The following is a 27,075-nucleotide window of genomic DNA, read 5'->3' on the forward strand; positions in this document are numbered from 1 at the left end:
CCCAAAATAATTATTTTCCAATAGTAACAATTAGTCTCCCCCTAAATAAAAAATAAATAAAAAAGATTATGTTTAGTAACGCCTCTAGCCCTATGCAGAGAGCGGTTTGGGGTTTCTGTTTTTTTCTACTGATCTGCACCACCTTTAACCTTCCTTCCCTGCCCAGTTGGAAATTAACTTGGTGTGCTCCTCTTCCATATCAGGAACTCCTTAGTTCAGTCCTCTACTCCCTGGTATAGTCGAATGTTCCTTCTTCCCCACAACATTCCCCCTGCAACACATAATCACCCTCTGAAAGCTTAGGTTCAGGCCCAAGCATTTTAAATCTAAAAGCATGTATTTTTCAAGACTGAGGGCAGGTCTACGCTTAAAATGCTTCTTTGGTGCAGCTGCACCAATGCAACTGCACCGCTGTAGTGCTTTAGTGAAGACGCTCTATGCCAACAGAAGCTCTCCCGGTGACACAACGCTGTCTACATTGGTGCTTAGGTTGGTATAACTACGTTGCTCGGGGTGGGGATTTTTCACACCCCTGAGCAATGTATTTATACCAAAGTAATTCTGTAGTGTAGACCGGGCCTGGTTTTGCTCTGAGTAGATTCCACCGACTTTACAAATTAGTTTTATTTTTATCCTTACCTGAAAAATAGCAAATACTTCAAGGCAAAGGGGATCTGTAGACTTCAGTTTAAAAGAAAACTTGGCTCTTAAATACTAAATACTTATTTTAAGGAAGTTTGGCACCTAACTCGCTTAGGTTCTTTAAGGAACCATAACACCTTTGAAAATCTGTCCCTGAGAATCTGACAGAGTTAACAACAAAGAAGCAAAGTAGAAGAGTGTTACAAGGTATACACAAATCTGAGAGTGTGAGAAGTGAGTGTTCTTTTCAAGAGGAGGAGGCAATGATACCTAGATAGCAGGCAATTCACAAAGTAAAAAGGGGAATTGACTTCTGCGAAGGTAAAAATATTGAATTTGCTCCTTTGGTTACCCTAGAAAAATTTTGGCCAGTCAACAGAAACTTAAAAATTCTATTGTGGCTTCACAAAATAAAGCTATGCTGGTGATGAGGGGAAGATTCAAAGGGCCACACTTCACTACTGGAAGTTCCTGAACATGCCTTCTCTCAGTTCCTAGGCCTCCTTCCTCTTGGGTGGCTAGCAGCTGATGGAAGGGCACAGAGCATGGCCTAACTCCGTTCAGAGTACTTCACATTGCTGGCAGCACGAACACTCCTGCTGCTTTTGCATTCAGGAATTGCAGAAACTGGTATTGTGGTCCACTTCCTGTGCCCTCCTTGTGCACCAACACAGGGCCAGCCACGATCTAGTCCTGCTTTATTAGTGCTGCATGAGATATCAAGTACATGATATTTCCACCATTTTAGTCTAAAATTTTGGTTGAACAGCTATTCTCACAAGATTCCAGACCCTTACAGTTTTGGATTAGAACTAGAACTCAGATCATAGAGGCATTTTGTCACCAGTGGAATCAAATTTGAACCACCTTGAAATTTGAAGGTTTGGATTCCAGGTTCAGATTTTGGTCTATTTCTACTAAAACCTAGAGCAATAAAAAGCAGTGCTAGTATTAGGTATTACCTTTGATAGGCCATTTTCATATTAAATCATTTGTCTACCACTTTAAGGGTCAAACTCCTTGGTTGATAGCCAAAAAGTGAGACAAGGTTGGGGGATGACTGCAACAATGAAAGGAGAAGAACATCCTTCCTGAAGATTTGCTGAAGATGTTTGCAAATTACCGTCCAGGAGTTTGAAGGAATTCTTCAGTCACGCACACCAGAGTATTGTCCTTGACCAACATGCGTGGTGTGGCTACTGGAGATGGGCATACCAACAGTTTTTGCTTTGTTTTTTTGTCCCCTCCTTCCAGAGGCCAGCAGCAGAGCTAGAAAATTACTTTTTTTTTTTTTTTGGTCATTTTCCCAAATTCTATTTTTGTCATCAGACTCTTCGCATGAAGAATTAGGTTTGTTTTCCAGCAGCCAATATGTAAAGTAAGTGTAACATAGATACAGACAATAATTCTGTGGGACTCTCTCAGTACAAGAAGGAAACTCTCTCTCTTGAATAATCATCTCTTTAAAGAAAAACTTGTATATTCATTTTGGAGAGCAGCTCCAAGAGGACATGGTAAAAGCTTTGCTACCTTTCCTGGTTACAAGATGACAAACTTCCATCTATTCCCTTTGATGATTCCATCTTTAATCCTTTCATAACCTTTTATTCTCCCCACAAGCTATACATGAATGAATTTTTTGCACATACACAAACAAAACTTCTATCCAGTTTGTACAGTCATATTATATCCTGACATAATAGACAAAAATTCTGCTGTTTGATGAAAGTCTGTTTTCATTAGCAGTTGCTTTGGATACTGGAGTTCCATTCAATTTCAGTCTTTCATGATACAAATTGGAAGTATTAGTTGGCACTACACACCAGAACAAAATAATGTTAATGATGTCTTTAGATCTCCAGAAATGTTTCTGATGTCTTGATAAAGTGCTTAAGTAAACTTTTCTGTGGGTACATTCCAACAGAAGTATTCCAAGATTGAAAGGAAGGATCACAGTGGTGTAATTTCTAACAGTTACAAGATATTAAGGGGCTTTACACAGATTTACTAGAGGGAAGAAAAGATTAGGCAAGGAGTTAAATGTCACATAGTACATTTCCCCCTTCATATGAAATTCTGAGTGTACAACACCGGAACCTCAACTGCCTCACAACATGTAACACACAAATACGGCATCCCCTATTTTATTCCTATTACTGAGAGTGAAAGAAACTCTAATCATATATATTTGTATTGAGTATCTCTACTATAGAGTTCCTGCAATAAAACAATGCAGCTACAATTTATAAAATAAGTACAACTATTGCATTGAGTGCACTAATGCCCCAATTCAGTAAAGCATTTACATATGAGTAGTCCAATTAAAGTCAATGGGATTACTCATATGCTTAAAGTTAAGCATGTTCTTAAGTGCTTTGCTAAATGCATTACATTATTTTAATCACTAGAGAAATCAGGCTGATTTGGCTAATGGGTTAGCAATTCATGTTGTAGTTCAGCTAGGAGGGTTTATCTTCAGAAATCAAATCCAATGTGATTTATTTTTTATCAGAATAAATCCCAGAAATAAGATACTTTTATATATACCCATATCAAGCATCTCTCACTTCAGCTGGCACTACCATGCCTACTTTGGGGTTTATTTGTTTTTTATCAGTGTTTTACTAACTGCTTTTCAGCTAAAAAGCACCTTTTGTTATCATCTGTCTCCATGAACAAGCTTGTGATTGGCTGCTAAGATCTGAAGTTGAGAGATGTGGTGGACGGTAACTCACCAGGAAAATTAATGATCCCATTACACAGGTTTAAGAATCATGATTAGTGTTAAAAAGCCCACTTCAGAGTTCTATAACCAATGATCTAGTGGCACTATTTTTACAAACATGGCAGCACAGCATTTTGGAGTTGCTGAGACTCAAGTTTCTAAATCAGTGGGTCTCAACGTTTTTACTGGCAACCCCTTTCACATCGCAAGCCTCTGAATGCGATCCCCTTAATAAATTAAATACACTGTTTAATATATTTAACACCATTATAAATGCTGGGGGCAAGCGGGGTTTGGGGTGGACACTGACAGCTCGCAACCCCCTCATGTAATGACCTTGTGACCCCTTGAGGGGTTTCAACCCCCAGTTTGAGAACCCCTGTACTAAATGATCCAAGATATTTTGAAAGCAACGTTCCAGTGCTTTTTCAACAAGGGGAATACAGAAGACTTACTTGTAATTTGAAGGGCAGAAGAAGACTCTTCCCACTTTGGTCCTAACTCTAACTGCTATGTATCAGGATAGCTTCATAAACAGGGATGTACCAAGTATGGCAATATTAGTCTGAACAGAGAGCAGGCCCTGAAATAACAAATGAAAACACAAACCTGTCAAAGTTTGTCATTGTAGGGGAAATTGTATGGAATACTGGAATGCCCACAGGAAAGGCACAGTTGTGATTATTCTAATTTGCCTCTAGGCACTCCCAGTGCATTAAACCCACCCTGATGAAGAGCCTTTATCAGGCAGCAAACGTTTTAAACAGATGATAGGTCATATTGACTATGAGACCTTATACAGTATCCACCTCTTCTCATCCTTATACAGAACCTTTTCAGAGCAATTCTACTTCCAAAATAATTCAAGGATGAAGGGGACAGGAAATATCTTCATTTAAAGAATATGTGATGCAAAATTTCTTTAAGAAGTATATCAGTCACACAGATTATGCAATAAATGTATTAGCAAAGGAGAGAAATATCTTCAGGTTAATGAAGGGGTTAATTTCTTTTATTTGTAGTTTTTACTTTTTGGGGTGTAAGAACCTGACCAGAACTGCAGGCGGTGTGCCTTTTGTTTTTTAATGAAAAAAATTATATTTATAGTTTGATAATGTTAATATCACTTTTCTTTCTGTTATTAATATTATTATGGCAATACATTTGCTCTTTTTTATTTCATTGTGATTTCTTTTAGGAGTTCTTTCCATGGGACTTTGGAATATAAGGATTATAAATACTCCCCACCCCAAAGTTCCTAAGGACGTTTTTGCCCTGTTTTTCCCCAGTTCATTAGCAAACTGGTGCTTTTTACTGACATGTTAATTTTCAGTGCAAAGAAATATATCCACACAGGCCACCCATGGGGACCAGGTAACAGTGACCTCTCATACAAATGGTCTCTCTAAAACACTGTATTTACATTTTCAAAAATAAAAACAAGAATATATTAGGGACCAGATGACAAAAAGTGGTCTCCTCTCATACCAGGTGGTCTATCTTAAAGAAGGTGGTCTTGAAAGTTTCTCTGTGTTATTTTTGCTAGTGTTCTATGGAATCTCAGACTCATTAGAAATATCTGAAATGCTGATTAAAAAGAAACAAATTTTCAGTTATGACTTGAAAACAGTAGGATGTTGGTAGTCACCTTCTAAAATTATCCTGTTTTCTCCCTTTGTTCTCCCTGGCCCCAATAAAGCAAAGCACATAAATTGATGCTTAACTTTAATCCAGTGGGTCTACTCACGTGTTTAAAGTCAAACACATGGTTACATGCTTTGCTGGATCGGGGACTCTGTCTCCTTTCTATTTCTTTGTTTTCTGAATCATTTTCCTATAATGTCCCTTACTGTTTCATTCTGTTTGTCTCTCGTGATTTTCTTTCTTTGCTTCTTTCTTTCCATTTCATTTTTCATATCATCTCTTCTTGCAACATCTTGTTCCTTGTTTTATTTCCCCCCCCTTATTACCTTATCCTTTCTGCTACATTGTTTTCCAACCTTTACCTCTCTATAATCAGATATTTTGATCTGATGAAAGTATCAAACCAAAACATCAATAAAGATGGTACAGTTTTTATAGGGTTTTTTTATTTAGTGTTTAAAATACTAGAAAACAAAGACCAGTTTAGTTTTACAACTAGTTTATGATTTTTATTGTTGTTGGTCACAATTAAATAATTGTACAAATTTGGTTCTTTGTGAAACAGACTTGCTTAGAATCATTTAAAATGTCATTTGAAAAGTACTTTCACCACAGATCATTGTATTTTTTAATTTATGTCATTTTGAGATTTCAGTAGGTCAGATGGTGGTGGTATGTGTGACGACTTGGTGGTGAAACTTCTAGAAATTATATTGGATTTTTCCTTTCTTTTGCATGGCTCTGTGTGCAAATACAGTGTCCCTGGCTTGGGGCATGCTGGGGAGTGTGGAATTCCATTTTGTGATAATTCCATTGTTTTCTCACAGTAACATCTCAACAACTGCTTCAATAAATCCTCCCCTCCACTCTCCTGCAAATGCTCATGTTTTCCCTGCTGTAACACATAATGGACAGAGCAATAACAGAGCAGTGTATCCTTCTCATGTGATGAGACTTTCAAAACAAAGCACATTTTTACTTAAAATCCATAGCCCTTACTGCAATTGCTAGACTATCTATTGCCTCCCTATCTTCAGTATGGGACAAGTGTCTAGTCTTACTATAAAAAGTTGCTTTTTACAGATCCAGACTAACACGGCTCCCCTCTGATACTAGTCTTACTATGACAATGATCCTGAGACCACAAATAGAATGTACTTCTGCTATCCCAGTCACTGATAACAGGGTAAGAGTCTGTGCTTCATGTCTAACAGGTGCATCACAGAACTTGAGGCCTGTGGGGGGAGTGGTTATGGTGATTTTCGGCCACCTTTGCACCCTTTTGCCCAGCTTGTAGCTCTACAGCCTCCCCCCTCCTGCGTCAGCCCGACCCCGGCATACCCCTATGCCAAGGCTTGTGAGAGGGTCCTCAGAAGACTGCAGGGCTTTTAGAGCTCTTTTATGCCACTCTGGCCAGTTTATCCTGTGTAAAGGTGCTGGAGTGGGCGTGAGAATTTCGCCCCTGGTCTCTCAGTCACATTTGACTCCTTTTGGAGTACATCCATGCCATAATATTATGTACCTTCGGAACTAGTATGTAGCAATGCTAAATCAATGAAGATGAAAATTTGAGAAACATTTGGAGCTCAGTCCTTCAAGGTGCTGAGCATTCTGGCCCCATTCCATCAAAGAACTAAGCACATGCTTAAAGATAACTATGGACTGGATCCAAAGTGCCCCAGAGTGCTCAACACCTTGCAGGATTGAGCCCTCATTAACATGTGTTACAGAACGACAGATTCTTTCTGTCATCCTTCTCATTTGTCTAGCCAAATAGGATGTTATTTCATCTTGTCCCACCATTTACTTTGAATTTAAATTGCCATGTTTAAACAGGGTAAGTTAAGAGATCTTTGTCCTATAGACAAAGAAATCATGCAGCCACCTCTGTGATGGAGAATAGGAACCAGTGGCCCAACCCAGCAAAATTCTCATTGACTTCAATGGTGCAGGATAAACCCCCAAATTGGCAACGGGTAGACCAGACTCTGCACAATAGTGTAAGGAGGGGATATTTTGGCCAAGAAAAATGGGGAAGTTCCACCTGACATGGAATCTTTAATGCCCATGCAGAACGGACAGGGCCTTGGTTTTTAAGGTCTCATCCACCTAATGACATACTTTAGTCTTTACAGTCCCAGAAGCAATAGAAAAAATATCATTATATTTTTCAGTAGTATAAATTATAGTCACATCATTTACATTGCTGCAGTTTATTATTTCTACATCTTTTGGGCTCCAAATTCGTCTAATTTGGGTCTCTTGCAGTTAAAAGCCAGTGATTTCCTTTTCAACCCACTAATGTCAGTCAAATGTTAATTATGGAATTAATCTGTGCAGGAGAATTATTTATTGAAGCAATTTGTTGTTATATATCTAGTTTTCTTGACTCTTACAAGAGATGTTTCACCTTTTTTTAATAGAATGTACAATATTTAAATGTACCTGTATTAAAATGATGAATTATGGATATGTTGTGATGGGGCATTGTTTCTACACATTTCTTGTAGACATCAATTGATTTCTAAGACATTTAAATCTTTATATACTTTTTACATTTGGTACGCTGAAGTTTTCAGCTTGTATGTTAGATGCTGGAATACACTGGCATTGTAAGTGCTGTAATATACTTTTTATTAATAATAATCTTTATTATAATTATGAGGACTTAGAGAGGTGATTTTCGCTCCTTTTGAATTAGTTCAGATAGCTAGAAATGTCTAAGCTTTAATACCGATTCTTTACTTAAATAATAGCTAGTAGGAGGAGAGCAAAAGTTTATTTTTTTCTATATCCTTTACTACCTTATTATATGCTTTTTCAGCCAAATCAAGCCTTTGTTTTTCTTCTTGATGATGTAAGAGCACTGATTTATGTTTTGCTTTTAATCTCAATGATTCAGAACATTATTCAGAATTATTATTATGCCAGTCTGAACATTTTTAAGAGGGCTTTCTAGACTGGTACAGATGACATTTTGAAGGAGTAGACCCTGAACTACATCTCTAGGAGTTGACCTTGGCCATGGAATTTGAAATATTGTATTTTTAAAATCTCCCAGTATATTTAAGTATCGATATGTAAGACAGGGTTTGTTTGTTTTTTAATAAATAGATACGTTTTTTACCGATTCACATTTAACAGAGTCAGTAACCTAGTCAGGAAAAGAACCTAGAGTCACAATCCAGTGCCATATCTACTATATGATGTATAGTAAAAATTAGAGACTAAAGGTTTAAATATTCAGCATGTATGGGGGAATAAAAATGTAGTCAAAGGACTTCCATCCATGAAGTGGGGATAATGGTACTTACCTCCTTGTAAGATGCTATGAGAGCTATGAATGAAAAGCACTATATAAGAGCTATATATTATTATTATTATTATAAATGGCTTAGCCATTTCACTTAATTTTAAGAATAAATATGAGAATTTCTAGGACAAAGGAGATTTTTCTGAAAATTTTCAGTACAAGGTGTCAAAAACAGGACTTAGAATGGATTGTTGGACTCAGCCTTAAATATGGAGCCATGACTATGACTTCATAACTGGAAAAGTCCAATTAATTCCCATGCATCATGCTGAAACTTTACTCCTCAGTGTCAGAGCAGCAGTGAGGATTTCCATTTCAATTAGTGTGCTGTATGTATTCCTGTACTATTTCTGTTTGTTACATATGTTGTAAATACTTTCCTTTTTCCTTTTGTAAAGTAAATGTTTACTTATATTTTTTCGTATAATTTGTAAACAGCAGCTGATCTAACTAATAAATCATAAAACCATTTACATGTCTTGTTTCAATTTTGGGACAAGTTTTTCTTTGTAATTACTTTTTAAATTATGTAATTATTATATGTTGTTTAGAAGGACTTTCAAGTAGCTAAGGACCCAAATTTCACTGGCATGCCTTACAAATGTTATGAGATTGTGGGAAATGCTCTCTATTTTGTAAATAACTAAGTTTAAAAAAAAAATTAAATTCAACAATCCAAGAAATTTTTTAAAATAAACCATTTTGCAAGAAACAAATAAATAAATCACATGATTGTCTACTGCTGTCTCATCCGCAGAAGTTCAGGTAACTAACACTTGCCCAAGTTGTGCTTATATAATTGGGGAAGCTGATGCAGAAATAGCAAGTAAAAAAAACAAAAAGCCATAAATCATGTTCCCATTCTGCTCCAAAACAAAGGCAGTACACATTGTCCAGAGTCAAAACTCACTTTTTCCTGGGCTCTGGCTTTAATAAATAAATTTTGTCTCCCTTTGGGTGTTCCTAGGATTCCTCCCTTCTGACTTCTCTGCTCCAGACCCTACATTCCTCTGTCCAGAGGACAACTCCCAACTCTGTTATATCCAGGGTGGAGTTTAACAAACCACACATGCCCTAGTGAATCAGCAGGACTTGATTAGTATCTCTCAACAGAGTTCCAATACCTGCATGGCTCCACAGAAGATCTATAACGCCCTCTTACAGGACCATTTTAATTTCAACTTCATTAAAAACAAATAGGTAAAATAAAGACCAGTTACTTACCCTACAGTAACTGTGGTTCTTTGAGATGTGTTATCCACACGAATTCCACTCTTGGTGCACATGTTCCCTGTGCATGCAAGATCCGGTTCTTTTGGCCACACTTGTGCCCTAACTGTCCTCCTGTCCCCCATATCTGACAGTATAAAGGGCAAAGGGACATAACTGTCCCCAAGTTCCTTTATCAATACAGAACCCCAGTAGGGTAGAACTCTGTAGTAACAGAGAAGGAAGGTGGGTCATGGAATCCGTGTGAGCACATCTCACAGAACAACAGTTACTGCAGGGTAAGTGACCATTCTCTTTTCTTCAAGTGATTGTCCACATGGATTCCACTCTACTCTGCAGTTGCCTATTTGCTTGGAGGCAGGTACAAGGAGCCCTACTTAAACAATGACTGCAGGACAGCCCTACCAAAACAGGCACCCAGTCTGGAAGCCTCTATTAAAGAATAGTGTCTTGTAAAGCGCCACATAACTGCCCTACAAATTTCAGGTATAGTGACATTCTTTAAATGGGCCGCAGAGGCCGAGCTCTAGTAGAATGAGCTCTAATGCGGCTAGGTGAATCTAACCTGACTAACTCATAATATGTCCTTATACAATTGGAGACCCACTTAGATAACCTCTGTGAGGATATGGCTTGCCCCTTAACTCTGTCCGCAAAGGCCACAAATAGCCTGGGCATGTTCTTGAATGACTGTTTCCTGTTGATGTAAAAAGATGGTAACCTTACTGCAATAAGTGTGAGAAGTTCAGCTTCCCGAAGGATTGAGTACGGCTTAGGAAAGAAAACAGGAGGTGAATGCTTTGATTTATACAGAATTCTAAGACAACCTTGGGCACAAACTTGGGGTGAGGTCTGAGAGTGACCCTCTCCGTATTAAACACTGTTTAAGGGGGACCTGCCATGAGGGCCTAAATCTCCCCTATCCTTCAAGCTGATGTAATAGATATTAAAAAGGCAGACTTCCCTGATCAGTGGTATGGAGAAGGTAGGATATAGGGTACAGGTTGCTAAGGGCTCAAAGAGGCAGGATCCATCAACCCAATGGAGTTTCCAAAGGGAAGGGGCTCTGGAACCAAGGGAAGACCCAAGAATGAGGCCCTAAAGGAATTTTGCCACTCTAGAGTGGGAAAAAACAGTATGGCTTTGCACAGATATCAGTGCTAAATTGACCCTTATGGAATTGATGGAAAGCCTAGATTCTTTCAGGGTTAGCAAATATTCCAGTATTGCTGAAATTGGTGATGATGACAAGTGTAAGAGATATATAGAAGAGATATGCCTTAAAATGATTAATAACTAGTGATTCCTTCTGGCCCTCACAATGAGAAAAGCTATCCACGTCTGTTTATCCCAAAATAAGATACACCTAGGAAGTAAAGACAATAAGAAAACATTCACATCATGTGAGACACTTTGTCTAAGGACCAGAGACACCGACTTTGTGATTTGCCAGGGGGTCCTTGACCCCCCCTCCCCCGCTCCAGGCCCTGCCCCCACTCCACCCTTTCCCCCAAGCCCCCTCCCCTGAGCGTGCCCCTCTCCCAGCGCCTCCTGAATGCTGCTGAACAGCTGATCGTGGTGGGCGGGAGGTGCTGGGAAGGAGGGGGAGAAGCTGCTTGGCAGGGTCCCCTGGGGAGGGAGAGGGAGGAGCTGATGCACAGGGCTGCTGATAGGTGCTGAGCACCCACTATTTTTTTTCCAGGGGTGCTCCAGCCCCAGAGTATCCACGGAGTCAGCAGCTATGCTAAGGACCCACAAATCAGCCAAGATTGGAGTCCCTATCCCCAAGAATAAAAATTAAAATGGCTAAATGAGAGCATTGTTAATCACTTAGGCAAGAATCTCTCAGAATGTGCATATAGATAACACCTCTTTTTCCCTCCCAACTTAACTAAAAAGAACTCCAAGTTACCAAGCAAGGGTGACATCCTGCTTTCCTATACAGTGGCCCATTGCACATTCTGAGTGGATTGAGGGATGGGTGGCAGGGACACCAAAATGGGGGGGGGAGAGGCAGAGGGCCATGGCCCAATCACTTTTTACTGTCCATAAGGGCAAGCGATGGGGGAGAAGGGGTGGAGAGGAGCGAGTAGGGTCTTGCGGGAAAGAGGCAGTGCAAAGGCAGGGGCATGGGGACAAGAGGCAGGGCAAAGGCGGGGGCTTGGGGAGAAGGGGCAGTATGGGGGGCATGGTTTGGGTGCCAATGGCCCCTCTAGTTTTGGGGAGCTTCCGCCGCTCCTGATGAGTGGGCAAGTTAAGCAAACTTGAAATGACTGGCTTAAAATTGAAGGTCAAATTGGGCAAAGTACTTGCTACCCCAAGAAATCCAAGTCACATGTTTTCACCCCCAAATTATTAACTATATATTGTTTTTGTGTAAACCAAATATACCAAGGATAATATGTCTTTCACCCCAAATGAGAAGCTGCCATTTCTTTGCCTTGTGAGTCAGTTCTACATCCTTCTATATATGGATAATGTCTCTTGTTCTATTGTAAGTCCCAAATAATGTGAAATGCTTATGTACAATCAAAAACTGTATGGCATATGTCTGCCAAATTTAAAAGATATAAGTCAGTTTGTTGGTTTTCATTGTAAATAATTGTTGCACTCCGGAAATAATAGGAAGTGTCTGGCACAAGAAAAAAGGAATATTGAAAGATATAAACCAGCATATAACTTTGGAATAAGTGAAATTGCTTAGCAAGGGGGATCCAGTTTGCTAGTAGGGATCAATAATGAAATGTAATCCTTGAAATGAATCAAACATAAAAAGCCTCCGATAAGAAAAGGATTGAAGAAATTGGTTATACACCAGCGCCATCTTCTGGATACCAATGGAAGCAGCAGAGAAACTGAGCTGAAAAGTGAGCAGTCACTTGGCAAGCGTCCTATAGAAATCAGAGAGCGGTCCCCTGCAATAAGCCCTGAGATAAAACTGAGATAACCACGTGCAACTTAAGAGCTGACTGAATTCAGAAACCAGCTCAAGAATCCTAAGTGTGACCATCACCCAGACTATCCATGTGGAAAGGACTCTCCCCCAACCCAGGGTTAAGAGGATAAGGAGTGGTGAGATTTCATTTCAAATATTGTATTTCCCCTTCTGTTCTTTAATACAAATAACTATAGGTCAGGGGTCGGCAGCCTTTCAGAAGTGGTGTGTCGAGTCTTCATTTATTCACTTTAATTTAAGGTTTTGCGTGCCGGTAATACAATTTAATGTTTTTTAGACAGTCTCTCTCTATAAGTCTATGTATTATATAACTAAACTAGTGTTGTATTGTAAAATAAACAAGGTTTTCAAAATGTTTAAGAAGTTTCATTTAAAATTAAATTAAAACGATCTTATGCCGCCGGCCCGCTCAGCCAGCTGCTGGTCTGGGTTTCTGTTCACCTAGGCTGGCAGCGGGCTGAGTGGGGCCTGTGGCCGGGACCCTGGCTGGCAAGGGTCCAGCAGCCAGAACCCCAGACCAGCAGCAGGCTGTGCGGGGCCGGTGGCTGGGACCCCAGACCGGCAGCGGGCTGAGTGGCTCAGCCCACTGCCGCTCAGGGGTTCCATCTGCCGGCTCCTGCCAGCCGGGATCCCGGCTGCCGGACCCGCTCAGCCCGCTGCCGCTCTGGGGTCCCGGCCCTGCCCACATACAGTGGGTACCTACCTTCTCCCTGGTTCTGGCCCATTCTCTTCCTCTCTCTGCTCTGAGCTGAGGGTGGGAGTGCACTGAGCACAGGGCTTGGGGTGAAGGGTCTGACCAGGAGCTAGAATGAGGGAGAGGGCTCCGGGTTGGGGCAGGAGGTTTGGGTGTGGGACACTTACCTGGGCAGCTCCCATTTGGTGCGAGGGGTGCAGGTGGGAATGTGGGGGTGTGTGCAGGAGCTCCCATTTGGTGCTCAGGGTGGGAGTGGGGAAGTGGGGGGTGCAAGCATCAGGATGTGAGGGAATGCATGAGGTGTAGGGGGACAGGGTATGTGGGGGGGGTGCCAGAGTCAGGGCAGTGGGCTGGGGGCATGTGAGGGGGGTGCAGGTGTCAGGGCTGGGGGGGCTGGGTATGTGTGGGGGTGCCAGAGTCAGGGCTGTTGTTGTGGGGGGGTGAAGGAATCAAGCAGAAGGCTGGGTGTGTATGAGGGGGGTACAGGCCTCAGGGCAGGGGCCTGGAGTGTGTGCGGGGCACAGGGCTCAGGGCACAGGCCTGGGTGTGTGTGCGGGGCTGTGGGGCTCAGGGCAGAGGGCTGGATGTATGTGAGGGGGGGTCAGGGCTCAGAGCAGAGGGCTGGGGTGTGTGTGGGGGTCAGGGCAGGGGGTTGGGGTGTGTGTGCCCCTATTCCACCCACCCTTCCCCAAAGCCCTGCCCCCGCTTCTTCTCTGCAGACCCCGGGACTCCCATGCCCCATCCAAACCCCCCGGCTCCCTGACTGCCCCCTCCAGAGACCCCCCGCCGCTAACCACCCCACCCGGCATCCCACCCCCTATCCAACCCACCCTGCTCCCTGCCCCCTGCCTGCCGCCACCCCTTATCCAACCCCCCGGCCCCCTTACCATGAGGCTCCTAGCAGCATGTTCTGCTCCACACAGAGCCAGACACACTGCCCCGCCCCCCAGAGCGCTGCACACGTGGCAGCATGGCTCCAGGGGAGAGGGGAAGGCGCAGGTGGCTTGCTGCGCTCGGCTGGGCGCTCCGGCCTGGGAGCGCGGACCCCACGGCTTGCCGCGCCGGAAGAGTGGGACCATTTGTCCACCCCTGCATCAGGGTGTGCCTGGGCACACCCCGTGCACATGCCTATGCTTCTGCCCCCTACCCGGGGCCAGGCCATATTTTTAATGGCACGCTGCTCCAGCAGGCAGCAGCGTGCCATTAAAAATCAGCTTGCGTGCCGTCTTTGGCACGCGTGCCATAGGTTGACAACCCCTGTTGTATACTAATGTGGGTCTGGCTGAATTCATAAATTGTTGATTGGTTAAGAATAAGAAAGTGTCCTGATTTGAGATATACTGTTCAAGATAAAAGTTGACCTGAAAAGAACCCAGAGTTAGAATTAGTAAGCAATGCTCCCTGAACTCAATAAAAGGGATTATCCTATTAGATTCCATTCTATATTGGCTATAAACACTTATTCAATTGGCAAACCTAGTTTGTTAGATTTCAGCTTTAAAATCTAACTGGCACCTCAGCAAATGCATAATAATTGACACTCCCCCACCCCATTCATGCTTACACCAGGGAGAAAGTTGGTGCTGAGATGCCCAAATAGGAAATCTCTTCAATTTAGCCTTTTAAGTCAGTCTGGCTAAAGATTTCCTGCTTTAGAACGGAATGTCTGAACCTCAACTGAACAGCTTTGTTTGGTGTACATCATCCAGGCTGTTACATGTAACAAAGCTTGGTCTGGGTGTTGAATCTGACCATTTTTCGATCAGACTATGTCAGGCAGGGTCAGTAGGGTGATGGGGGGGCTGAGTGATCCATCAGAATTGTCTGGCCCATGCTGGGGCTATGATAATTACCAGTCCTACATCTTGACTCAGTTTCCTCAGTATCATGGGAATTGGTCGAAAGACATACATCAGTCCTGGTGTCCAGGGAAGGAGAAAGACATCTGTCGGGAAGTCTGAGTGGAAACCCTCTGGAGCAACATGTCCAACACTTCTTGTTCTGGCCTATGACAGATCTATTTCTGAGAATTCCTACTTGCAATAGACTGGGTAGGACCGGGTCTTTGACAGACCATTTTGTGGTTGTCTGAGAACTGCTTGCTGAGTTGTTCTACCAACCGAATGTAGGGGAAGTCTCTCTGGACACCAGCTGAAATTGGAGCCAGGAGCTGGAGACAGCACTTCCCTGGGGCAAACAGGAGAAACTTCCCCAGGATTCTGAATCACGCTGGGTAAACTCCCTGGGGAGACATGACCTGGACCAGCCCGAACTAACTGTACCTGCTCCCCACCTCCCAGCTCTGCCCTGGCCCTTAGCCCCCTGCACCAGATTCTGGTAGCCTGAGCCCTAGGCAGGCCCACGCTTTACTCTCTATGCCCCTGATGTATAATCTCCCCTTCTTCTCTGTCCCCGCCCCCAGCCTCATCCCCTGCTTTCTGCCCCTTTTAGTCAGTGGCGTTCTGGTACCTTCAGGTTTAGGACTACACCAAGTGTGCCTTTCTGCCCCTGTCAGAAGAAGTCAGCACCAATGTAGTGTAAGCAGAGTCAGGATGAGCTCTACCCTGACATCTGGTGATGAATTAAGGCGAGTGTGGAAAAGAACTCCAGGGGCTGATCTTGTTTGCATAGGCACCCCCACCCGCCTGGCATGAAACAACAGCAACTGAAAGTGGTTACTTTGGCTGGTGTGGGATCCCCAGTTTCTCTGTTATTGGGGCAGGAAGAATAAAGTTTTGTTACCCTGATTCTGTGAATCAAGGCCAGTGGAACTGTTGTATGACAGAAGGACTCACCATTACCTAAGTAGCACTTGCTTGACAAGGGGCATGGGTTACAAAACCCAGTAAATTGAAAGAGCATGGGAACAGGTATTTGTACCTGATAGTATGAGCCCCCCCTTTAAGGGCTTGAAACACCAATTGCACTATCTCCTCTCTCCATTGTTAAATGTCAGAGCTAACTTTGGTTCCATTAGGAGTCTAGTTAAGGCTGCTGAGCTGAATTCACTTTGGGCCAATGGTGCACCAGCACTAGGGTTCCCCTACTATGAGCTGAAGTCACAAAAGAGCTAAAGTTATTAAGAGCTGAGATTACTGAGTGCTGTGTTAACTAGTGGGGGAGCCTGAAGCTATGTTGCTAAGCAGCTGGCGGAGCAATTTGGGGGGATGACTGGAGGAGCAGCGAGCGGCGCGGAGCCTTGCGGGGACGGTTGGAGCGGCCCAAGGAACGGCGAGCGGAGCAGTTTGCGGGGACGGCTGGAGTGGCTCACAGGTCGGTGAGCGGAGCGGAGCAGCTCGTAGAGCAGAGCAGTTCGTGGGACGGCAGGAAGTGGACTGGCTCGTGGTAAAGGCTGCGGCAGAACCCCACAGAGAGACGGCCGGCCGGCCTCGGATCACGTAAGGTGCCCCTTAACACCCTGCGTGCCCCCCTTTTACTCTGGGGCTGCACTGACCAGGGACAGAGACTTTGGGGGTTGTTGGACTTTTGGGACTTTGGGTGATTGCTGGACTCAAGAAACTTTGGGGGTATTGGACTTTGGGGACTCTGGGTGATTTTTGGGTTGCTGGATTCAAGAACCAAAGGGAAAGGACACAGCCCAATTTGCTGGGGTGGGTCTTTTGCTCATGGTTTGTGTTATGAATCCTGTTTGTGGTGTTTTTCCAATTTAATGCTGATGTCGTTTACCTCATGTTATTAAACATTTTCTGCTACACTCAGACTCCGTGCTTGCAAGAGGGGAAGTATTGCTTCTTAGAGGCACCCAGGGGGTGGTATGTAATTGTCCCAGGTCGCTGGGTGGGGGCTCGAGCTGGTTTTGCATTGCGTTATTGAAACGGAACCCCTAGATACAGAACCCGGCCCTTGTTGCTGCCAACTTAGATGGGCAGAAGGGTTACAGTAGTGGCAGGCAAATGGGGCCTTTGAATAAATGTGCCTCAGAAGCTTGGGGTGGAATCATGACTCACTGGCGCACTAATAGAGAGAGAGACTGAGCAGAGGGTTGAGGCCTGGCTACAGCCTTCCTGTCTGTATGAGAGGAGGCTTGCTTGGTCTCCTGAGGAGGAACAGCTTCATGTGGGCTTTCCTTGCTTTCCGTCTGTGCTTGGAGAAAGAATGACATGCCCTCTTTTCTCAGCTTATATATTGCGAGAGTCAGCATCCTGGGACTGCTATCAGGAAAATGATTTTGTTGAACCTATGAAGGGATGAGAGGTGCATTCTAACTGAGTGAAATGAAGGTTACTTTCTTGTAACTGAGGTTCTTCAAGATGGACTGAGCATGTTCAATCTCTTGGGATATGTACTGACTGGTGCAGCTGAACGGTGGAACCGCTGTAAGCAGTGCGCTGTAAGCAGTGCCTTAGTACTCGAGTGCCCCTTCCTGCCCCTCCCCTCAGCATTCCAGCACATTCAGAGGGTGTGTCAGTACCGCCTCAGTTCCTTCCACCACTAATGCGGAGCCTTGCTTAATTAGGACTCTGCAGAAGTGGGGAAGGCAGGTTGGGAGCGTGAATATGCAGAGTCAATCTCGAAGTAACCTTCTTCTTTGAGTGTCCTCTGCATATTTCCACTCTTGCGATAGTTTGGTCAACCATATACTGACATGGTACCGTAATTAAACAGATACTGGAGAACAGCCCTGCCAAACTGTGCATTAGACCTAGTAGCTGTGTCTAATGCATGATCTTTAGTAAAAGTATGTATCCAGGGCCATCCTTAGGCATATGCAGCATACACAGCTGTGTAGGGCACCCGAAAATTTGGGACACCATCCTCACTGGCTGTGGTGCGGACTCCTCTCCTCTCCGGCCCTCCCCCGCACGGGGCCAGCAGGCTTCTCCCCGACCAGACGCCCTGACCCCTCCCCTCCACCCACTCACTCCTCAGGCGGCTGGTTAAGGGCTCCAGCTCGGGCGGGGCCTCACGGGGCCAGGAATGAAAATTTGCATGTGAGTGAGCAGGGGGGAGCCGGGCAAGGCTGAGAACAGAGCCGGGAGGATACCTGGAGGCTGGGAAGAGAGGGGAGGAGCCAAGCTCGGGGGGTAGAACTGGGCACGGGACTTTGGGGAGCGGGGGGGGACAGAGGAGGAACTGAGCTGGCAATGGCTTGGGGGAGCTGGGCTGGGAAGGGAAAAGAGAAGAGGGGGTTATTTGTCTGGCTCAGTGAGCGAGCAGCAAACATGCTAGGGCCTCCTGGGGAGCAGGATCGTGGCCCCACAGGAGAGCAGCTGTTCCGAGCAGCCCCACACTGTACCTGCACCTTTCCCCTCTTCTGCCCACATGCTCTGCCCCGCCAGCAATGCCCTGCAATCTCTCCTAGGTATGTCTACACTACCCGCCAGATCAGTGGGCAGCGATCGATCCAGCGGAGGTCAATTTATCGCATCTAGTCTAGATGCGATAAATCGACCGCCGAGCGCTCTCCCGTCGACTCCTGTACTCCACCGCCGCAAAAGGCGCAGGTGGAGTCGACGGGGGAGTGGCAGCAGTCGACTCACCATGGTGAAGACACCATGGTAAGTCAATCTAAGTACGTCGACTTCAGCTACATTATTCACGTAGCTGAAGTTGCATAACTTAGATTGATCCCCTCCCTCCCCCCAAGTGTAGACCAGGCCCTACTCTCCTTTTCACTTCACCGCCCTCTCCTCTGAAGTTTAAGCCCAGATGCCGAGGAGCCCTTTTGGACCGTCACCTTTTCCTCTCCTCCCTTCCCCAGCCAGGATCAGCAGTAGATGCAGGCTGGGAGGAGGGAGAGGCACGCACACAACCTGGCTGGGGAGGAGGGAAAGTTAAAAGAAGGTGGCGTTTGCATTCACAATATCCTGGTCTCAACAGGAGGAAACTGACACTAAAACAAAAGGAGGAGGGGGGATGTACCAGGAGCAGAAAAGCAGCAATCAGGGCTGCAGAATGCAAGGGAGGGAGCGACCTCTTAGCTGGGGAGGAAGATGGACTCGCACTTGACAAGGCTGGAGTAGCTGAAAACTTTTATTTAGGGGAAAGGGACGTCATTTTTTTTCTTGTGGAGCCAAGTATCTCCAGGGCTGTCTCTCGAGCTGGTACCATTTTGATTTTGGGAGAGTTCTAAACAGTGCAGAGTTGAGTGGGATTTTAAAGGTCCCTTCAAGAATGCAGCACCTTCTTCCTCCCCTGTGGGAAAGACCTTTAAAAACTGCCTTAAATAATCCAAAACAAGAGCCACTGTTCAAATGAGACTTGGCTGGTTATGGCTCCAGCCCCAATGTTGAAATTGCGTGCTGAGTTATACCCAGTTCAATCCCACTGAGCCATGTGTGGCAACCAGGAACGTAAATCAGGGCAGAAAAAAAGACTGATGCCTGAATATAATTCCTTTTCTTATTAAACTGCACATCCCAAGCACCCCTTTACTTTTCAGGATTTGAGGGAAATGCTCTATTTCAGGGAGAATGAAAGGCTATTTGGGAGTTGATGGCCCAGAGCGGTGGCAGGCAAGGGCCCTGATGAGGGCTGGACTCAGCCATTGGTAGCAGCTATTTCCTTTTTGTCATTTAAATGGATTTTGGGTCATGGCTGACATCCCAGCCATCATGTAAAACACTTCCCTGTGGCCTTTTGACATGCACACAGAGATATCTGACTGCCAAGTCCCTCTCCTAGCAGGGGAGGGGTGGGGAAGGGAAGGCTGCAGGGTGATCTCCCACCTCCATGCAGCCAGTGGCCTATGCTTGCCACTGCCATGCTGGGGCCTCCACATTTATTTATTGACAAAATTTGCAGAATTTTAAAATATTGGGCACAGAATTTATTTTTTTGGTGCTGAATTCTCTCAGGAATATGGGGTGCTGGGCAGTTGGGGGGGCTGTGAGAGGGGCACTGGGCGGGACTGTGGGGGGGGAGATCGCTGGGCATAGGGATGTGGTGGAGATCTCTGGGTGAGGGGCCACTGGGTAGGGGGGGCAGTGTGGTGGGGCACTCTGGCAGCACAGGGCTGGGGTGGGGGCGCAGGTGGGAGGGAAGTACAGGGGTTAGGAGTGAAGGCGGCACTGTGCAGAGGTTGGGGTGAAGGCGGCACAATTAAACTGTTTTTAATAAAGTGCATGTGGCAAGTTTTCCAATACTGTTAGCTTATGTTTGTGTTGCTAAGAGCCAGCCGGGCATAGGGGCACCAGTTTAATAATACTGTGTAGAGCCCCATAAATCCTAAGGATGGCCCTGTATGTATCGAGCTCCATGTGGTTGTTTTAGATTTCAGTTAATGGAACATGTCCAAAGCATGCTGCTGAAGTCCCAACTGTCCTGGTAGAATGTGTTTTAATGCAAGAGGAGGATTGTTTGAAACATTCTTATCTCTCTCTTCTATGCACTCTCTGACCCATCTCCGATAAAGTCTGAGCAGAAACAGCTTTTCCTTACAATTATCTGCATAGGAAACAAACAGTTCATGTGAGGTCTTGAATATTTCAGATCTAAGTCAGGGGTCTCAAACACACGGCCCGTGGGCCACATGCGGTCCGCGGAGCTCTTCCCTGGGGTCCACCAAGCTCCCCGCCCCCCACCCCCGAGTTATTTTATGTGGCAGTTAAGCTCCCTGCTCGCTGCTCCCCAGCCCCACAGCCCTCACACCTGCACCCCCTCCTATCCCCAAACTCCATCCCAGAGCCTGCACCCCCACCCGCTGCCCCAGCCCGGAGCCTGCACCCAGCACCCAAACTCCATCCCAGAGTCTGCACCCCAGACTCCCTCCCCCACCCAAATTCCCTCCCAGAGCCTTAGGCAGGTGGGGGTGGAGTTTGGGGAGGGGGGCAGGTTCTGGGCACCACCAAAATTTCTACAAACCTGACACCCCTGGAAGAGGCAGAGCAGGGGTGGAGTGGTGGTGCACCCAGTGCAGTGGGGGGCTTTAACAGAAGTAAATCTAACTAAGTGCATGTTTTGTCCTTTGAGTGAGGTGCATTACTGTTGGTGGCGCTTAGCACTTTGCAGGAGGGAGGGAGGAAGAGCAGGGAGCCGCACGCTCAGGGGAGGAGGTGGAGAAGAGGTGGGGCGGGGGGGGCTCATGGAAGGGGTGGAGTGGGGGCAGGGCCGGGGGCAGTGAGGAGTGTGTGTGTCAGTGATGCGGCCCTCGGGCCAATGCACTAGTCCTCATGTGGCCCTCGTGGTCATTTGAGTTTGAGACCCCTGATCTAAGTAATAAGATAAAACTCTTTTAGTATCCAAACAATGTAGCTTTGATTCACTCTTGAGTATGAAGTTTTGGAAAGAATATTGGAAGGTTAAGTTGGTACATTGATTAACATGAAAACCAGAAATTACTATTGGTAAAAACTAAGGGTGCAGCGAGAGCACTATTTTGTATTTATAAAAGAATATAAATGGAGGATCTGCCAGTAAAGCATGCAGTTTGCTAATCCTTCTAGCTGATGTAATTGCTATAATAAAAGCTGTTTTAACAGAAGGATGAAATAAAGAGCTAGTTAATAAAAGTTTGAATGGCAGAGACATGAGTTGTGTTAATACTACGTTTAAGTCTCACAGAGAAACTGGGTCCCTTACGGACAAGCAGCGGTTCAACAGACCTCTTAAAAACCTTTCTACAATATAATGAGAGAAAAAAGATTTCCCCTTTGAATAGGGTTTGCTGAGTCAGGAGCTGACTCGGGGCCTTGTCACTCAAATTCCCACCAGTATATATTAATTGGGACCTGATTAAAAGACAGGCAGTGGGCAGAAGTTGCCTATTAACTGAATGGAGATACAAGTGAGGGGCTAACTGAGTAGAAGTAACCCCCCAGCAGCTGGTATTATATAAGCAGACAGGAAGGAAGTGCTAGGGAGGAGAGTAAGGAACCTGAAGGAAGGGAAGAATTGACAGGACTGGTGGCTTCTATTACTGTATCCTTCCCCAGAAACATGTGGGGAAAGCTGGATACTGACAGTAAATAATAGCTGTGGCCTCCTGAAGTGATATAATAAAGTGTGGTGGTTAAGAACACCTGGTGTTTTGGTGGTCAGTTACAGAGGCTGGAAAAGACTCTCATGGGACCCCATGACATCCTCCACAGGACTATGAAAAGCCTCCCTTGCAGCTATATGTGCTGTAAGGAATCAAACAGAATCTCTTATTCTTTAGAAACAGCAAGTACTCTAAAAACACTTGCATAGGAGTGGATACTGGATCAAAACCCTTATCTGATACCCACAGTAGAAATCGCCTCCATTTTTAATCAGTATTTTCTAGTAGATTGTTTTATAGAATTAATCAATACATGCTGCATTTCAAGAGAAAAAGAGTTCTCAAAATCTGAGAGTCCATCCGCTCATGCCATAAGGTGCAGCGAATGAGAGTCTGGATGATACATTCATTCCCCTTGTTATGATAGTAGATCTGTTGATACAAGTAAGCACTTGTGTGATGTTATATGATTAAAATATGACCATGTAGATCATTATTGGTACCAGTTATATAATCACAAAAAATCTTGTACAAAGCGTGTCAAGTAAGGTGTCACTGGAAAAGTTACGGTCTGCTGAATAGGATTATCCTATTTTTAGGCATATATTGTTTTTTATCTGAAGTTATGAATATTGCTATGTACCTGTATTTCAAATGTGTTTGCTCCTGTGGTATCACCCCGAGGGTAATTTGCATTCAGTCTGGCCAGCACATTGTGAAGGGACTATTCAATCTGAACGGCTCATCAAAGAACACTTAACTCACAATGGACTATAGAAGAGGCTTATCCACATCTGATGGACTTTCATGTGAATGTTTTAACTAGAGTATGGGTAATGGTCTCTGCTATAACTTAACAAAGCATGCAAGGACATGTGACCCTAAACTCCATCTTGTTACCTGTATTATTCCATAAACTGGGCTGAGGGCTTTGGTTGGAACAATGGGTTTCCCTCCACAGGACAGAAGCTATAAAAGGCCCTGGAAACATCTCCATTTTGCCTCTTTCCTGCTCTGATCTCTGGACTATGAACTTATATTAATAGGAGCATTCTAACCAAGGGACTGAGGACCTTCCAATTAATTGGGAGCAACCAGAGACTTAACCAGTTAACAGTTTGTGCCATCACTGCTTCAACTCTGATCCAAGAACTCTTTGCAACATGAAAGCTCACCATCTCCACTATGAAACTGACCTCCAAACTGTATTCATGTCTGTATGTATAATCATCTTTTAACCAATTCTCTTTTCTTTTTTGTAATAAATTTCAGTTTAATAAAAATTGGCTGGAAATGTGTATTCGGGTAAGATCTGAAATATTCATTAACCTGGGAGGTAATGTGTCCAATCCTTTGGCATTGGTAGGAGTTTTTTATATGATGAACAAGATTTTCAGTAATCCTTGTCACATTTGACTGGGTTATCTGGGTGGAAGCCCAAGGCTGGGCTGCTTTAAGGGAACTGTGTTTTAGCTCCTGGGTAACCAGTAAGGTATTATAGAAGCTATTTTGTGGCTAGCTTGGTGGATCTAAGTATTGGAATGAGCACCAGCTTTGGGGATTGTCTGCCCCATTCCTTGCAGTTTGCCCTAATTAAGTAATGTCAGTGTGGCTCCCTGGGACCTCAGTCACAGCTTGAATTTCCCCTTGGAGAAGAGAAGCAAGTCCTGGGTACTCTTGCTGCCTGTGCCATGCTGGAGCAACTTTTGGCAGCGTCCTGCCTGATTTTCTTTACAGCCTTCAATATTAACAGAAAAAGTAGGAAAGCATACATCCAATCTATTCTCCAATTGAGGAGAAACACATCTGTCAAGAACTGAGCATCTCCCCTATTCTCAAAAAATGTTTGCATTTGTGCACTGGGCATAAAGGGAAAAGTGTTTGGCGAACATCTAGCATCGGTGGATGCTACCACAAATTAATGAGATCAGCAGTATGCATTATCTGATTGTTCCTTGATTTATTTAAAGATCACAATTATTTCTCTGAAATAAAGCCTTCATGGATTTTAATACAGGCTATTTGATTAATTAGTAATTGTGTATCACAGGGATGGTGTAATTATTATAGCTGGAAAATCAGAGTGGTCAACACATTATACTGCAAAGTTTCTCTGCAGGAAATCTTTATGGCACACTGTTCCTTTCAGGCAAGATAATGTGCCTGTAAATTTCATCAGAGAGAAAAAACATCACTGCATCAGCAGTACCAGAATATAACAAACAGCGCAACTACAGAGAGTAACTGTCAAATAATTTTAACACCATGCAGACTTTACCAAGAAGAAAAAAAATGCAAGAAAATTAAAATATAGCTTCACAGGAAGTGAGTGCAACCAGTACCACTCATGCTATGGACTCGTCTACACTTGAAATGCTACAAAGGCACTGTAGAGATTCAATGTGGATACTACCTACACCAACAGGAGGGGTTCTCCGATAAGTGTAGGTTATTCACCTCCCTGACAGGCAGTAGCTAGGTCGATGGAAGAATTTTTTCCATCAACCTAGCGCTATCTACATGGGGACATAGGTCTGCTTAACTACATCACTCAGGGGTGTGGATTTTTCACACCTGAGTGACATAGACGAGTCTAACTTTTTAGTTTAGACCAGACATAGTTTGGATGTGCAGGACTCTGCATCACTCCCCATATGCTCTCCAATCTATACTGAAAACACCTAGAGTTGCCCAGCAGAAGGGCAGGCTCAGCTACCTTGTTGAGAAATGGTTGGTTGGATTCTTTGGCACAGCTCCACACAGGGATGTAGATGCTGAAATGCTGAATATCATGTCACTGCACCTAACTTTTAGCAACTAGAAAAGTCACACAAACTCACTATGAGCCACAAAGACTTGAGTTAGAGACCTAGGTCCCTATACAATGAATGGGGAACAACAGGAACCTTCAAATATGATCCACAAAGCCAGCATGGCCGGTCCAGAGGCATCTAAGCTAGCTAATGGGAGATGCCAACAAGAGGGTTATGTTCTAAGCCCTGCCCCTCTCGTAGATATGCTCCTACGACCAGGCTACAGAAGGCACCTAACTCTGTTTAGCAATCCATGAATGGGAACCCATCTCCTGGAGTCAGGTGGCTTAGGCACCTAAGTAATTTCTTGCAGGAATGAGTTAGGTGCCTGTCTCATTCTACACAAAATGGCCAAAAGGAGGAAGTGCCCACCCCCTTTTAACCCAGGGGTTAGCTCTCTTACCTGGGATGTGGAACACACAGGTTCAATTCCCCATCTCTGACAGAGGGGAGACTGCTGATGAAATCCTCTCCAGAGTGCTCGAACCACTGATATATGGGACATTCTGAGGTGGGGCTCCCTCAGTCTTTCCTGTTGAAGCCATTCCATGGTGAATAAATAATGAGTAGTTGGAGCAGGTGGACTGGATTAGTCATTCTGTGTCAGTGACTATTTAAGTATTTATCCACAGTGGATCTGACATTGGGCCAATGAAAGAAAGAATATGACTCTGTATCCAACGGTTAGGGTACCACCTGGGAAATGGGAGACCCTGGGTCCAACACCCTGCTCCAATCACTTTGGTTCAAGTGAGAGTTTTGTTGATCACAGTGGAGCCAAAACTGGGACTTAGTGTCTAAACCTGAAACTTAGGCACCTAAGTACTTTTGTAGATCTAGCCCTCTGCCTCTTTGAGTGGCAATGGCTGTTCACCTAATCCGTGTGATCACATGCACCACTCACAAATTAGCCATTTTGTCCAATTAACTTTGCTTGAGCCAGCCTGTCCTTCCATTAGGGATGCATGGTTTTTTATTCAGTTTTTTAATCCACAATTTATATCATGTTTTTATTGCAGACTCGGAACTCCTTTTGCAGCAGCATAGGGCAACAAGCCACAGGAACCAATTATGGCATCACTTAGAATCATAGAATATCAGGGTTGGACCTCAGGAGGTCATCTAGTCCAACCCCCTGCTCAAAGCAGGACCAATCCCCAACTAAATCATCCCAGCCAGGGCTTTATCAAACCTGACCTTAAAAGCCTCTAAGGAAGGAGATTCCACCACCTCCCTAGGTAATCCATTCCAGTGCTTCACCACCCTCCTAGTGAAAAAGTTTTTCCTAATATCCAACCTAAACCTTCCCCACTGCAACTGAGACCATTACTCCTTGTTCTGTCATCGGATACCACTAAGAACAGTCTAGATCCATCCTCTTTGGAACCCCCTTTCAGGTAGTTGAAAGCAGCTATCAAACCCCCCTCATTCTTCTCTTCTGCAGACTAAACAATCCCAGTTCCCTCAGCCTCTCCTCATAAGTCATGTGCTCCAGCCCCCTAATCATTTTTGTTGCACTCCTCTGGACTCTTTCCAATTTTTCCACATCCTTCTTGTAGAGTGGGGCCCAAAACTGGACACAGTACTCCAGATGAGTCCTCACCAATGTCGAATAGAGGGGAATGATCACGTCCCTTGATCTGCTGGCAATACCCCTACCTATACAGCCCAAAATGCCATTAGTCTTCTTGGCAACAAGGGCACACTGTCGACTCATATCCAGCTTCTTATGCACTGTAACCCCTAGGTCCTTCTCTGCAGAACTGCTGCCTAGCCATTCGGTCCCTAGTCTGTAGCAGTGCATGGGATTCTTCCGTCCTAAGTGCAGGACTCTGCACTTGTCCTTGTTGAACCTCATCAGATTTCTTTTGGCTCAGTCCTCTAATTTGTCTAGGTCCCTCTGTATCGTATCCCTACCCTCCAGCGTATCTACCACTCCTCCCAGTTTAATGTCATCTGCAAACTTGCTGAGGGTGCAGTCCACGGCACCCTCCAGAAGATATTGAACAAAACCGACCCCAGGACTGACTCTTGGGACATTCCGCTTGATACCGGCTGCCAACTAGACATGGAGCCATTGATCGCTACCCGTTGAGCCCGACAATCTAGCCAGCTTT

General features: G+C 44.6%; 1 protein-coding gene across 29 annotated transcripts in view; it reads left to right on the top strand.

Moving 5' to 3' along the window:
* The window catches only part of COL13A1 (collagen type XIII alpha 1 chain), a 171,776-nt gene extending 162,982 nt beyond the window's left edge, over positions 1 to 8,794 (top strand). For all 29 annotated transcript variants that reach the window (XM_065551905.1, XM_065551916.1, XM_065551930.1 and 26 more), the window contains one exon: positions 1,652 to 8,794. In XM_065551905.1, coding sequence (XP_065407977.1) covers positions 1,652 to 1,684 — 33 coding nt within the window. In that variant the 3' untranslated portion in view covers positions 1,685 to 8,794. The remainder of the gene's footprint in view (positions 1 to 1,651) is intronic.
* The last annotated feature ends 18,281 nt before the right edge of the window (positions 8,795 to 27,075 follow it).

The sequence above is a fragment of the Chrysemys picta genome, chromosome 7 (assembly GCF_011386835.1).
Source record: "Chrysemys picta bellii isolate R12L10 chromosome 7, ASM1138683v2, whole genome shotgun sequence".
In the NCBI taxonomy this organism is placed as follows: domain Eukaryota; kingdom Metazoa; phylum Chordata; order Testudines; family Emydidae; genus Chrysemys; species Chrysemys picta.